Source organism: Pituophis catenifer, unplaced genomic scaffold, assembly GCF_029215685.1.
Source record: "Pituophis catenifer annectens isolate HBS135680 unplaced genomic scaffold, rPitCat1.0.hap2 SCAF_1, whole genome shotgun sequence".
Taxonomy (NCBI): domain Eukaryota; kingdom Metazoa; phylum Chordata; class Lepidosauria; order Squamata; family Colubridae; genus Pituophis; species Pituophis catenifer.
This window is the reverse complement of record NW_027256881.1, coordinates 221,234,967-221,250,554: the sequence shown is the minus strand read 5'-3', so window position 1 is coordinate 221,250,554 and position 15,588 is coordinate 221,234,967. Positions and strand designations below refer to the sequence as shown.

Genomic DNA, 15,588 nt, shown 5'->3' with positions numbered 1-15,588 from the left:
GATTTGATTCAGAAAAACCATCTATAAAGCAATCCAAATCCTTTCCTTTCGGCATGTTACATTTTATGAATGGAAAACCAGGAATGATTTAAAAAAAATAAATAAAAATAAATCACAAATTCCTTTCCCCGGGGTTTAGAACTGACTCTAGAGAGAGGCCAAAAGAAAAAAAGAGAGAGAGAGAGAAAGAAATACACACACACACAAAGGTCTTAATGGAAGTGGGAAAAGTTTTCGGTAGCGTTTATTTCATATTTGGTTTCTGAGAGTTATGACTGGCTGGGAAAAAAATCCTCGGCTGGAGCGACGCAGGAACGAGAAGCGCGGTCTAGGAGAGGATGCGCCAAGCAACGCGTAAATCTCTCGCTCCCTTTGAATTAGCCAGCCCCTTGGATAATGTATCTGCAAAGTTCGAATGCAGCCCATTGGCTGACGTCAGGGGCGTCACAGAATTGTGGAGCCTCTCATTGGCTCTTTCCACGTGCGGGCCATCCTCACGTGCTTCCGGTTGGAATGAAAAAAGTGTGGTTGAGAGATTTTTTAGGGAGAGTTTGTTGCAAGATCGGAGCTGTCAGAGATTTTGCTTTTTTTTTTCTCCTTTTTCCCCCTTTTTCTTTCTTTTCTTTTTTCTTTTGCTTTTTTTTTTTTTTAAAAAAAGGAACGTGGAGGAAAAAGAGGGGAAGAAAGGTGGGAGAAAAAGATGCACGTGCGAGTGGGCGATTAAAGCATCCTGCCAAGAACCGATCCATGGGCAAAGCTGACTCTGACACTTGGGGAACCCCAACGCTGCGCCGTTTGGAGAAAGATGGGTAGACTGTGAGGACTTCGGGGGAGGGGGAGGAGTTTGGGGGGGGCTGGTTTTGTTTTGATCTCTCTCTCTCTCTTCTCTCTCTCTTTTCCGAGAGGGGGGGGAATGAGTGAGAGAGAGAGAGAGGGAGAGAGGCTGAGACTGGAAATATAAGATAACTGCAAAAAAAGCGAATCCGTCCAAATGCCCGAAACTTTGGATATCTCTCTCTACTAGATTCCCGCTCTAAAACCAACAAGTGGATTTTATTGTGCGTTTCCCACCGACCCACCCACCCGCCCCCCCTTTTCCTCTTAACAAAATTCTCAGAATCAGAATCCCTCCACCTCCTGGACTGGCGAGGTGGGGGAGTCCGGAAAGTGGTGGGGGGCAAAGAGAAGACGGCGATCTCCGGAGCTGGCGACCGACTATGGAAGAGCAGGCGGACGCTAAAAGCCAGCGCGATTCGGCTCCGACTCCAGTCAGCGGGAGCAGCGGCAGCGGGAGCGATGGCGAGAGCGTCCCGGTGTCCCCCAGCGGCCACCCTCCCTTGTCTCCCGCCGCGCCTTGCCTCGTGCCTCTGCCCCACCACCCGCACCACCATCACCACCGCGGCCACCACCAGCACCAGCACCAGCACCAGCCGCCTCCGCCCCCCCCAACAGCAGCAGCAGCAGCCGAGGCCGCCGCCGCCGCCGCCGCCGCCGCCGCAGCATCGCACCACCAACTTTTTCATCGACAACATCCTGAGGCCGGACTTTGGCTGCAAGAAAGAGCACCTCTTGATCCTGGCCGGCGGCCCTGCGGCGTCCGGAGGAGGAGGAGGAGGGGGGAGGAGGGGGAGGCAGCGGCGGCGGCGGCGGCGGCGGCAGCGGCCGGGACAGAGACCTAGATCGCGCGGCCAGCTCAGGTAGAGAAAATGTCAGCCCACTGCTCGGCAGGCCCCTCAACCCGGCCTCCACTCTCCTTAGCGCCGACTCGCCCGGGAACCCCGACAGCTCCTCCACGACCTCCAAAGCGAGCCCGGCCGCGGCAGCAGCGGTAGGGACGGCCAAGCCCCCCCTCCACTACCTCCTCCTCCACCTCCTCCACCTCTTCCACCTCACTCCTCCTCTTCCTCCTCCTCCTCCTCCTGCTCGGAAGGGAGTGGAACTAACCCGGCGAAGTACGGGGAGCACGCCAACCCGGCCATCCTCCTCGTGGGCTCCGGGAATGGAGGAGTGGGGGCCTCCGGCGAGGGTCAACAGCCGCTGGTTTGGCCGGCCTGGGTTTACTGCACTAGGTATTCAGACAGACCGTCCTCGGGTAAGAATCCTCTTGAGAACCCAACCCCCCCAACCCCCACCCCGTTCCCTTCCTTCCCTCCCCCCTCCCTCTCTCTCCTCTCGGGTGGTTGTTGGTTCGGCTAAGCATGCCAGTTCCCCTTGCGCTCCACTCCCTTCCCCCCCCCCACCCCCGACCCGAACGATCAGCCTGTGACCTTCCTGTCCCTCTTCCGCCTCGGGATCCAAATCTGGGGCCGGGGGCGGGGACTTGCTGCGGGACCCAGCAAGTCCCCTTGGGGTCCTTGTCCCAAGGTTGTCCCGCTCAGGGGCTCCGCTGACACTCTGGCTGGGTTAGGAGCTCCGCTTTGCCCGCGCTTTTGCCGGAAAGTTGGGTTGTTTCCAAAGAAACGGAGCGAAGATCGGTTCTCCGAGCCATTCTTTGGAAGTCCAGTCGCCGGGGAGGCGGGCAGAGAGGCGGAGGTTGTAGGTTGATTGTTTTATCTTCTGGACTGGATCATCTTGTCCCCCGACTCTACCCCCCCCCTCCCCCCCCACCGCAATTTTAAAATCCTTTATTCTCTAGAACGAAGAAGCCCTTTCCCTTAAGAACAGCCTCGGTCCTAAACGCAAAAACACCCGAATGGTGAGAATCCAGCGGCCTCACCCAAGCGGGCAAAGGCGTTTAGAATCGGGCTGGCAAAAAGAGAGGCCATTCATTCCCTGCACCCTGATTCATTTTGTATCGGTGGCTCTTTCATCAAGAAAAGGCTTGAGCAAATAAATCTCTTTCCTTCGTTTTATAGTTACGGATGCGTAAAGGTCAAGGGGAGGTTTTGAATTTTGGAGAGCCAAGTCCGGGCTGGTATAGAATTCGTGGAGGCGTGTTGGGCGACGAACTGTTTCTTCCGCGAGGGGATGACGGTCGCCATTAGTTTTGGGGCTAATGCAGAATGGTGGGTTGAATGAGAGAACACCTGCCCTTTTTAGCGGGTTGGATGTTTGGAAGGTCGAGGCAGGCGGAAAGAATAGAAGAGCAGAAGGTTATGCGGCCGTGCGGGGCGCGAAGGGAAAGAGTGTGTGGGGGGGGGGAGGGGGGAGGGGGGGAATGCTCGGTGCAAGGAAGGCCTCGCGTGGCGGAGACCAAAATTCAGGCCCCAGGCCTTGGCTTAGGGGACTTTTCTTCACAATGAGTCATTTAATGTGGCTTGGCCACCTTCTTCCGCCAGCTGCAGGAATGGCACCCCCATTTGTTCCCCGAACTAAAAGGCTGGCGGGTGGAGAGAGAGAGAGAGAGATAGAGAGCTTTCCTCGATTCCCTTCCCAGAGCAAGGGAGGAAGACCCAAGCCGAGACCGGAGGGAAAGCCTTCTAGCGGCGGCTTCCCTCGGCGCTCCCCAGCCAGCTCCTTTCCGCAGGGCGATTGATCAATCCGCCGCTATCAGCTTCAGCCATCGCGACCGCGCGGCTATTGACACCTCCCCGCGCCTTGGAAACGCAGAAAAGCCACTGTGATTGACTAAACGGGTTGATTGAGTGATTGAGCTGTCAGGGCTATCGTCCGCGCCCAGGCCCCGGGATTTCTAGCCCTCCTTTCCCAGCGCCTCTGCCCTGGCTAAGATCGGGCTCTTTTAAAGACGTTGGCTCCGTAAAGCACAGGCTCAAGCGGTTAGGCCAACCTGTTGACTTCTTGGAGAGGTTTGGGGGCGAGGGTTAATTTTTTTTCAACATCCATCTCTTTCTTTCTTTCTTTCTTTCTTTCTTCTTTCTTTCTTTCTTTCTTTCTTTCTTTCTTTCTTTCTTTCTTTCTTTCTTTCTTTCTTTCTTTCTTTCTTTTTCGGTGGGGAGGCGAAGGCGGTGTGGTCTAAGCAGGTGTGGGTTTAGTTCCCCCAGCTGCCCTCTTTAGAGACCAGGCCGAATTAGGGACAGAGGCTGTTTTGCAGGTCAACTGGGCAGGATCTGACCCTCGACTTTCACTAACTAGTCCAACACAATACGCCCAGCAGCTTTGGGTGTGTGTTTGGAGACGGGGAAGATAGTTCTCTGAAAAATACCGATCTGAAATCTGCGGTTATTCTTGGGGTTTATTTTTAATTGAAGGGGGAAAAGAGGAAAACATCTGGATTTTGCCTTCCGGAGGTTATACCCCTACGTGAACACACGCATGTTCATCAGCATTACTTTTTTTTATCTAGCCAAGCTCGAAATAAGACAAGAGTTGTAACTTTGAGGCCTACTGCATCCTGCAGAGTTTTCCATCTGGGACTTTTTCTTCGAACCTTAAGAAGAAGAAAAAAAATCTCACTTGAAGCTTAGCGAGGAAATCGAAAAGCAATGAATTTCCCTTTTATGCTATAAAAGACCTTCACCCCAAACACACCCACGCCCACACCCACGAAGGAAATATTTTTTTTCATTCATTTTTTTTAAAGAAAAGAAATATTCTTGCAATATTTATTATGACTTTGGGGAACAATAGATAAAAACGTACTTTAACGCGTTTTTTTAAAAAAATGTCTAAACAATGTTTAGCTATTTTTAGCTATTTTTTTTTCCTCCCGCGAAGCAAAATAAGGGTTTTGGAAATGATATTACGCCCTCTTGCCTGGAGAGTTTAACAAACTAAACCAACATATTTTAAATGACCGCCTTTTCCTGAATAAAAATTCAAGTCCCCTACATAACTATGGGGAGGCGGTTAGAATAGAATGAGGGGAGAAATCTAGAACAGTTTGCTCGGCTATCCACACAGATAGCGGTTTGGTTCTATTTTCATCCTTTTATAGGCGGTTAGGACTGCATGACTCCTGACTGGTTTTCTGGGTTGTTGAAAAGAAACTTAACTTTCAGGAAAAGAGAAACTTCCAAGTGGAATTTTAAAATATATATTAAAAAAAAAAATCTCAGATTTGCCAAATCTGCTGCAAATAAAAACGACCCCCTTCCTTCCCCAATTTCCCAGCCTTTTTATTCTTGTAGCTAAAAATATACCATCAGCGGGTGTGTGTGTGTGTGTGCACGCTCGTGTGTATGTAGCTTCCCCAGTTTGGTGCAGTTTCAATGTGTTCTTATGTAGACACAATTTGGGGTGGGTGGGTCGATATTGAGGAGAAACCCACAGCAGGGCTCAGAGAAATGCTTGGAATGAAACAGTGGGTGATGAGGAAGAACTGAAGTAGAACTGGGGTTCTTAATCAGGATGGCTTTGTCTCAATCTTCTCTGTTGAAAATTCAATTCCTAAATTTTTAAGACATTTTCTTGCCTGTTTGTTGGCTTCATGTTTGTTCTCCCCCTCTGGGTCAAACAGATCCCTAATCCCAAAGAGGTGGCTTCTGTTTTCAGGCTGCGGCAGGCACCTGAGGGGCAAGGGTTGTCGTCTATCCCTATTTGGATAGCTTTTCTCTTCTTCTCTTCTCTTCTCTTCTCTTCTCTTCTCTTCTCTTCTCTTCTCTTCTCTTCTCTTCTCTTCTCTTCTCTTCTCTTCTCTTCTCTTCTCTTCTCTTCTCTTCTCTTCTCTTCTCTTCTCTTTTTCTTCTCCTACGACCAAAAAAACAAAAATCACTTTATCCAAATTCTTGCCGAATTAAATTTGGGATTTCCTCAGCATTCATTTCGAGCCTTCCAATTTTCAAACCTGGCCTTATTTTATTTTATTTTATTTTATTGCGTCTGCCGAAAAGAGGGATGACGTCGAAGACTTCCCCCGTTTCATTTTAACCCCTGAAATTCTGGAAGGGCTGCTTATCTGATCAGAGGTCTCTGGGGGGGGGGGGTGTTGAAGGGGAAGGAAGGGAGACACCTAGGAATCCCCTCCGAATGGGAGCCGTACCAGAGAGAAAATGCCGCCTGTAACCTAACCTCTTTTCCAAGGCTGTTTTTCCGCGTTTTTCCCCTCTGTGCGAATGATTCTAACGGTGCAACTAATCAATCGGTGGGGTCGCCCCTTTTCTCTCCCCCCACCCTTCTACAATCAGTTTCATATCGTGGCTTTTAAAGAGGAGACTTGGAGGTGATGAAGGGAAAGAAAAGGCCGACCGTCCGATGCCAACTCGGCCTACATGCGCCTTGTCCAGGCAATTTCAGGAAAATGTAAGCCAGGTCTTCACCGCGCATCAGGTCTCTGGCTCTCATCAGCTACCGAAAAAGCGATGAGAAGCGATCAGACCACAAGCGTTTTAGAGACCGCTGAATTAGGCCAGCTGGGGAACAGTCTGGCATGGGCACTGCATTTCCCGGCCAAAATACCCTCCGGTTTAAGCCTTTTCTTTGTCCTTTCTCTCTCTTTCTCTCCCTCTTTCTCTCTCCCTTCTCTCTCTCTCTCTCCCTCTTTCTCTCTCCCTTCTCTCTCTCTCTCTCTCTCTCTTTTTCTCTCCCTCTTTCTCTCTCCCTTCTCTCTCTCTGTCTCTCCCTCTTTCTGTCCCTCTCTCCCTCCTTCTCTCTCTCTGTCTCTCCCTCTTTCTGTCCCTCTCTACCTCCTTCTCTCTCTCTTTCTCTCTCTCTCTCCCTCTCCTGGCCTTTTCCCCCCGCTGGCGCTTTCTCTTTCGCGGCACCTCCGTCTTTGGCGAGTGTGTATGTGTGCTGTTGAGGTATCTTTGATTTTTTACGGGGAGAAGGGAGCCGAGGGAGAAGGCAGGCCACCTTCGAGCAGCGGTAATGGTGGAGGACGGCGGCGGGGAAGGGGAAGCCGCGGCTTTCCAAGCTCAGCAGTGGGAGGAGGAGAGGAAGAATTGAAAGGGAAAACAGTCGGCCCCCGCCTTCCCTCCCCCCCCCATCCTCCGCGGCCCTGTTTAGGGTTGCCGGCTGTCCCCTTTACGAAGGGACAAGTCGCTTCTTTTCCACCAGAGCTCCTTATCCTCCTGGATGCGACCCCTGGCCCAAAACCCGCCCTCAGGTGCGCTCGGACGCTTTTTTTTTTTTTTTTTGTGGCCTGTTTCTGACCCAGCTCCGTTGTGTCCTTCCCGGCTCTCTCCTGCCCTGTCCCCGGCTTCCCCTTTCGTGTGCGTGCCTGTCTTTTCTCCCTTCCCTCCCCTCCCTCCGACCTCCTCCTCCTCCTCCTCCTCCTCCTCCCCGCTGTAGGTCCCCGAACGAGGAAGCTGAAGAAGAAGAAGAACGAGAAGGAGGACAAGCGGCCACGCACGGCCTTCACCGCCGAGCAGCTGCAGAGACTCAAGGCGGAGTTCCAGGCCAACCGCTACATCACCGAGCAGCGGCGGCAGACGTTGGCCCAGGAGCTGAGCCTCAACGAGTCCCAGATCAAGATCTGGTTCCAGAACAAGCGGGCCAAGATCAAGAAAGCCACCGGCATCAAGAACGGCCTGGCCCTTCACCTCATGGCCCAAGGACTGTACAATCATTCCACCACCACCGTGCAGGACAAAGAGGACAGCGAGTGAGGCCGGACCGACCCGGCTGTCCCCGCGGACTGCCCAGCCGCCCCCCCCCCCCGGTCCCCTCCGCCCCCCCCCACTCCCGTTGGCTACCTTTTCGTTTCATTCGCTTTCATTCTTCCTAAGATTATTATTATTATTATAATTATAATTATTATTATTAAAATATTATTATTATTATTATTACGAACCTGAGTGACAGGGAAGACAAAGAAGCCCGCTTTGGCGAAGCTAAGCGAAAACAAAACCCGGCAAGGACAGCGAGGCCGGCGCGGGGACTCGGACGTGGGGTTCTGTTTTCCAGAAAACGAATCAAATTTATGGTTGATTATTATTATCCGCAGTTTTGAGGATTCCAACATTAAATTCCGAACACTTAAAAAAAAAAGTCTATATAGCCAAACATCGTATGATCTTGTATATATTTAATTTCAGGTAAGAAAATCAATTATGAAAAAAGTGTAGTTTTTTTAAAAAAATATTTTTTTCCTTTTCGCTCAGCCATTGAGCGCTCCCCTCTCGCGTCTCCCCAAAGCTGTTGGGTCTTTATTTTTCTTATTTGTTTCCTTAATTATTAATCTCCCTTCTTCCCCGCAGCCTCAAGTCCTGTCAGCATCTTAGTTTTGAAGTGTTTGTCTGGCTCCTCTCCCTCTTCCTCTCCCCCCCCTTTGTTTTTCTGCCTCCCTTCCCCGCGTTCTCGTGTGTGCCTCGGCCGATCTTGAGTTTGTGTGTGTGCGCCTGTCCCTTCCCGAGGAACACCGGTGAGCCCTCCACAGACTGCCAGACTGAACCCTTGCTGCAAGCCAAAGATTTTTTTCTGTAGTCTGAAATAAAACGTAGATTGTGTTCAGGATGTTATGTCGGTTCTGTAATCCTTTCTCTGTAATCTTCCCCCAGCCCTCCTCCCATATATATATATATATATATTGCAATGCTATACACACACACACACACACACACACACACACACACACACACGTATACATGCATACATGCATACATGCATACATGCATACATACATACATACATGGAAACACCCCACACTACTTATTCTATATACATATATATTTTTCCTCTCGGTCTACTTGGTAAATATTTCTTCTTTTAAAAAGAGGCAATCAATATTTCATTAAAACTCCTGTTTTCTTTGCTTTATTCGCTCTCATCTCTCTCTCTCCCCCCCCCCCCAATTTTCCTTCTGGGGGAAACCGAACATGCTAATAGGCGAATAGTTTGCTTCTTCAGATGGAGGTTTGGAACTAAATCTTATTGAGAGCAAGGAACTTACTCCCCCGTGCTCCCACCCCCAAATGTGCATAGGGAGACATAGGAGCCAACCCCTCGGCTCCCACTCCTCTTTCTCCTCTTCCTCTTCAGGATTCGTAAACCTAAATTTGTTTTTAGTGGAACTCGAATTGGCCAGGATTAAGTTTATGTACAATTGAAGTCAAGAATTAGTCTTTACAGGTCTCAGGGGTTGCAATGTTATATGGAAACCAGCGTGTGTATGTGTGTGTGGGGGTGCACTAATAACGACACAAATTTTATGGCTCTTTCCAGTTCTAGAAAGGGTTAGAAAGAAAATTTGTCTGAGAGCTTCCTGCCTTGTATCCGAGATCGTATTGAATTTCTACTGAGGTGTCTTTGGCCAGGAAGGAGGAGAGAGCTGTGTGTGTGTGTGTGTGTGTGTGTGTGTGTGTGTGTGTGTGTGTGTGTGTATAGGAGAGAGAGTGAGAGTGAGAGAGAGAGAGAGGGAGTGGGTGAGTGAGTGAACAAGAGAATGGGAATGATCACTACTTTGCAGACAGTTGCTTAGCAGCACAGCATAATGAATGGAGTGGCGAGGGGTAGAGATTGTTTTCCTTCCTTGGCCTTCTTAAAGCAGCCGGAGCGGTGACGATGGTCCTGATGATGAGGACAACTATTACTATTAGAATCTTTTATTCCTCTCTTCATTTCTTCCGTTTTCACTTGAGGGGCGAATGCTCCGGTGAATAAAACCTGGTCCTCCAATAGTCCCGGCCTGATTATAGAACAAAAATGCTGTTTAATTTACTTGGGAGACCTCACCATCCTGGGAGTTCAGGATTAATGGAGTGACTCTTCCCTGAAATTGCTCAGTGTCTTAGAAGCATGTAGGCTTCCTTTAAAAACCAAAAGCCATTTTCCTTCCTTCCTTCCTTCCTTCCTTCCTTCCTTCCTTCCTTCCTTCCTTCCTTCCTTCCTTCCTTCCTTCCTTCTTTCCTGTTAGAACACCTTCCATGTTCTAACTGGAAGGTGTTCTAACTGGAACATTAAGTGCTGCTGCACATCTGTATGCCCTCTGTCACGTGTGTGGAGGACTGGGGAAAGGCTTGTGTAGGACTTAGAAAAGGCCATCAGCAGCCAATATAAATAATATCAAGCCAGATAGATCAATGGATCCATTCTAGGCAAGGCAGCAGTCCAGCATTCTTGTTTCAGCTGAGTCCAAGGATTCTGCAATCCTTTCATTTCCCTGGAAATTAAACTCCTGATTTTACTGGGGTTTGCTTTAAAACAAATATGGCTGCATCCGGTGACCATTTTCCCAAATTGATTCTTGCTCTTTTTAGGAAGGGGGTGGGGGTAATAGCAGCAAACCAGAAATGAGATTAACCATAGCCACCGCTTGATGCATGTATGTACTTATTTTATTTTATTTAAAAAAAAAATCTGATTAAGATAGAATTCTACTTCATTACTAAAACCAACCACTCAGTGCGGATCCTTTACCCCGAATTATAGAAAATGTAAAAGAATAAATTAGAGAGGGGCAAGAAAGGAAACGCCTCTGCTTTCAATGGGATTGTTGGCTTACTTTTTCCCCATTGAAATCGAAAGTTTCAGTGGAGGAAGCTTAAAAGAAACGTCTTTGGGTCGTGCAGAAATCTGAGTTGTCAAGGATAAGTCTATATTGTTGTTCGGTGTAACTTGGTTCAGCTGAAATCCCCGATCAGGATGCGCCCTATCTTCGAAAAAAAAAAAAATGAGATTGTGACGCTGTTCTAGTCAAGTACCTAGTCGCATCCTAGATGAAATTCTTAGCTGTCTGGAAAGCCGGTTTAGGATTTCGGCCTGTGTTAGTGAATCTGCTTTGGTGTACTTTGGTTTACAGATCCACTCACTGCTGTGAAGGAATAACCCAGCCTAGTGGTTAAAAATTTGGGGAAAGTGGGCTTTCCTCTCGGGAAGTATACATTTCCCGATCGTTTTAACCCCACCCGCCAAATCTCTGCTGCCCTTCGTTAATTGAAAGTGCCAGAGCACTTCCAACAAAGCCCTACAGATTGTAAAGCCCTTGTAAAGTATAAGTGCGGATCACTTTATGCACCTACTCTGGAGCGATCCCATGTCAAGCGATCCTAACAGTGAAATTAACTGTCTAGAAACCATTAATAATAATAATAAAAACCCAGACTGTATAGTGCCATTATTAGGAAAACAAACAAACAAACAAACAAACAAAAACAATCCAACACTCCCCCATCTCCCTAAAACCTCGGAGCCGAGGCTGCAAAGGAACCTTTAGAAGTAGTCAGTAATTGATGACCTTATAAAATCTCCTGCCAATGGAACCAACCATGTAGTCCTTGGAATTATGATCTCGGTTTTTTTTTTTTTTTTTTTAATATAGTGTGTTTCTCCTACACACACAAAGTGGCCTGCAAGCCTCTGTCTTGAGCCAATTTATCTTCCAGAGGTAACCCTGCAAAGTAGGATAGAGGCTTGTTATTGGTCTAAAAAGTCAGGTATATTTATGACTCACAGGTGGGGGACTTAGCGCCACTTTCCCCATGTATTCCCCTCTAAAATACTCCCACTCACCCCAAGGCCAATATCCAGTGGATTTTCATTTCAAGAATCTCTGGATACAAGATGGGGGAGGGGGAAATACATTTTATAAATAAATAAATATAGTATGAAAAACTACAGCCCTTGCCCCGCGCAAAACTCTCCTATGGTGTGATCCACTGGATTTAAAACGGGGATTTCTAAACGCCCTGGAAATAAAACAAATGCACTCCCTTCTATAAACGTGCAACCAGCCACCCATCGGATTGCCTAAGTCTCTTTTTCTGGGTTTCTTTTAAACCAGGACCCCCTTTTTTTTTGGTACCTATTTAATTTTGAGTGGGGTTTCCAGTTTTCCTATTGCCAAATCATCATAAGAGAGGGAAAAAAAATCTAGCCCTGTGTAATCCAAAGTAACCCTCTCTTGCCCCTTCAGGTGTCTCTCTTTAGATCTCATCCTAATGAAAGCAGTAGGATTTATTCCAGATTGAGCATCATCGGTTTATCTGCTGGCGCTGGTCTCCTTCCTCCCATTTTACCGGACACTTTTATCAAGAGAGAAGTAAGACGAGGCGAATAATGTGCATTCCTCAGGACTCCTTGGTGCTCCTCTGAGCTTGCTTCTTTTCTTGCAGACGTTTCATGACCCAAAGTAGGTAACATCACCAGTGCCAGTGAGTAGTGACTAGCACTGATGATGTTACCCTAGTTTGGATCATGAAGCGTCCGCAAGAAAACAAGCAAGCTCAGAGAAGCACCAAATCAGGTCAACCTTGAGCTACACATATTCTCCAGTATGCATTCCGATGTGTGTGTGTGTGTGTCTACAAACAGGGCGAGGAAATGGTTCTGAATAAGTAATATTGAAGCTCTTGGGCTTCAACTTCCAGACTGGATCTAAATAGCGAGCCGAGAGATTTCAGCGAGGTTTCCAAAACATCTTTTACTTTGTCGCCATAAAAAGTGGAAAGTCGGACCCTTCGAATCAAGGCTTTTCGGACTGTGCTCCAAATGTTTTAGTCCCACTAAAAGAAGGGACTCGGCCGCCATAATGTAGGTCCCCTTTTCCTCGGACAAAGAGGAAATTAATTAAGCTCTGGACTTCCGACATTATCGATTGGTGGCAAATAATAGAATACAAATCTTAATTTCTCTCCGGTCCGCTGCTCGGTGCCGGCTGACATTGTGCACACTCCCCACTGCATGAGAGAGAGAGAGAGAGAGAGAGGGAGGAAAAAAACCTGATTTTTTTTTTCTTGTTGTTGGTGCTTTTTGCATAAGTAGAGATGGACTAACGCTCTGCTCCTGAAAGCAAGGCAGGTGCTGTAATTATGTGTCTCCTTTTTTTTTTTTTTGGCAGGGATATTTATAGAAGTTAAGCCCCTCCCACCTCCTCCACCTCCTCTTTTATTTGCTGAACCCGAAAGCAGAAAGAGAAAAATAATTGTTGTCGTTTTGATTTTGGAGAAATCCTTTTTCTTGTCTTTGGGCCTCTGAAACACCCTTGCAAATCCAGCTCCCCGTTTCTTTTTTGTCTTCTGATTGGCCCCTTCCCGGTACAAGAAAATTCCCTTCTCAAGTCCGGTCACAAATTCATCTAAAAACATAGCACATATTTGCAGAGGACTATTTGTATAAGGTTCAATTTGTGTATATCCCTATTGCTGTGGAGAGTGGATAGAAAAAATGCTCCTTTAATTAAATGAAAACAGGGACATCGTGGTACACATCCACATTTAAGTCAATGATAGCAACTCCCAGTGAGAATAAACACCTACGAATGACTATTATGTTTGTGCTTATATATTTGGATCACCAGATGAAGCATTTGACCCACTTCAATCCCATCCAAATACATACACATTTACATCTGCATCCCCATCAACACTTTAGACTGGGTTCCAGTGCATGGAACAATAAAAGTTATTTTGTCTGTTTATTTTTTATTTTATTTTATTTTTTATTTGATTTGTATGCTGCCCTTCTCCGAAGACTCAGGGCGGCTTACAAGGCGTTAAGCAATAGCCTTCATACTTTTGTATATTTATACAAAGTCAGCTTATTGCCCCCACAAATTGGGTCATTTTACCTACCTTAGAAAGGATGGAAGGCTGAGTCAATCTTGAGCCTGGTGAGATTTGAACTTGCAGTAATTGCAGGCAGCTGATGTTAATAACAGTGTTTTAGTCTGCTGCGCTACCAGGGCTCCTGTTTGGTGCTCATTCCCTTGAACACAGAACTTCTGTGAAGGTGTGTGTATGTCCTTGATGCTGTCTGAGTCTGGCTGTTTTCTTGTAGACATTTCATCACCCAAACTAGATAATGTTATCAGTTGCACATCAAGAGAGCAACAAGGACCCCACATTTCAATTCCGAGCTAAAAATATTCTCCTTTATTGGAGACTTATTGGAGCCACAGTTCATTGTGGCTCATGAGGGCAATGTGCAGATCCAGCAAGGCTTCCTTCTTACTCCGCAGCAGTTTTAGGTCCATGAAAACCAAGGCTCCCATTCCTTATTTGGATTTCAATTGGTTGACTAATCAACATTAGGTGTTTGATAACACGCACGCATAACATACAAGGAAAAATGCGAACAAAATGTGATGGAACGCTTTAGCCCTTGTGCCCGCTCGAGCTGTTCCAAACAGTCGAGTATGTCACAGGATTTAACTTCCCACTGAAAAGGAAGCAACCCTCACAATCCAGTGGGCAAAGAGATGAAGCTTGTCAAAGGTTTGGGAAGCGCCAGATAAAATGGACAGAACCCTGGCAGAATGGAACATCCCAGAACAAGCAATAATAAAAAAACAAAGGAATGCAGAATAATGCAACGTCAACAATTACAGAGCATGTATCCGAAAAACACCAGACAAAAAGTCTCATTTATTTTCAATGGACACTAACGCAACAACTTCTTAATGGGTGGGAGACAGAGAGAGAGAGAGAGAGAGAGAGGGAGGGAGGGAGGGAGGGATCAAATTAACATACCAGGGACCTGGGAGAGAAGGTACATACATTATGAAAAAAACAAGACAACTTCTGAATGGCAAATTGAAATGTATGGCTTGTTTGGTCAAGCTTATGTCCATGAGAGGGCAACAGAACACCGGAGACAAATGTATGCCTATGATTATCATGGTCCAACACCTTTGCACTGAAATTATCCTGGCTAACCTTTAGTTTGGAGGTACATAGGTGCTGGGCAGCTTTAAGGGTAGGCTGAGACCCAAAATGATAGCGCTCTGTCTAGCAAGTCAGTTAAGGAAGGCAGATGTCTCCAGCCATAAAGCCAGGAATACAACCCAGGGGATTTTAAGTGAGGTGCAGAAACAGATAGGAAACTTTTCAGGCCATGGAGAATTGTTCGGTGTCACTATGCACACTATCCATATCTGAAAGTTCTCAGCTTCTGGCGGACAACATGGGCCATCATTTGCCCACATCTCCTGTTTGTGAATCTGGAAGAGCATGTACAAAGTGGAATAGGAGCCCTGATTTAGCAGATTCACTGACATTTTCTGACGATTGGAACTGTTAATACCTTTTCTAGCAAATAGTTCTCCCAGTAGACATTTTCTAACTTTAGGGACAGGCATTTGGGTGTACATCAAGTGAGAGGCTTCTGTAGCTGCAGCATAGCCTGGTGGGTGCTAAACCTCACAAGAGGGCCATAAATCTGGTTCAATCACTGAACCTTTCCCCTTTACCCAAATATGAGTAATAGAAATGCTGGAACCAGCTCTTCCCATCTTCTTTGCTCTCCAAAATGGTTTTTCCTTCCTTTCTAAATTTCCAAGAATTCTGTCTGGCCATTTCTGTATCCACAGCCCAAATTTGATTTCTGCTTATTAAGTAACTCACATAAAGACACTTCTTGTTTCTTGGTGAATGTGGCCAGAGCAAGGATCCCTGATCTGGCGTTCTCTAGATAGATTGGATTATTGCCCAAGAAGCCTTCCCAGCTTGAATCCTATGAATTCTGGGACTTGTAGTTCGAGAGTGTGAAGATGCCAGGTTGGGGGAAAGCTGCTCACTAGAGCATCAGAAATAAAATAAGAATTAAAATAGCTACATTTAAACTAGTTCTAGAGATGATTGAATATTAACTTCTATTCTCCAGAAGCAGAATTTTCCCAGAAGCAGGAAACACAATTGCCTAGCCCACCAAAGACTTCCTCAAGTAGCATTTTTTTCAGAGGATCAAGGTTGAGGGTATTTTAAATCAGCTGAAAGACTTGTGGGAATTTTGTGGCTCCCTTTGGCTAGCTGGGAGTGAATCCAGATTAAGAATCATCACTGTGGGCATTAAATACATTCATATGATGTTTTTCTCTGG

At 46.9% G+C, this 15,588-nt stretch overlaps 1 protein-coding gene across 1 annotated transcript; it reads left to right on the top strand.

The window, feature by feature from the left end:
• Positions 1–1,217: 1,217 nt before the first annotated feature.
• Positions 1,218–7,520, top strand: EN1 (engrailed homeobox 1). The gene is given in 6 exon segments (XM_070957047.1): positions 1,218–1,444; positions 1,446–1,613; positions 1,615–1,843; positions 1,845–1,892; positions 1,894–2,092; positions 7,126–7,520. Coding segments are annotated over 6 exon segments (1,188 nt in total). The 3' UTR covers positions 7,443–7,520.
• The last annotated feature ends 8,068 nt before the right edge of the window (positions 7,521–15,588 follow it).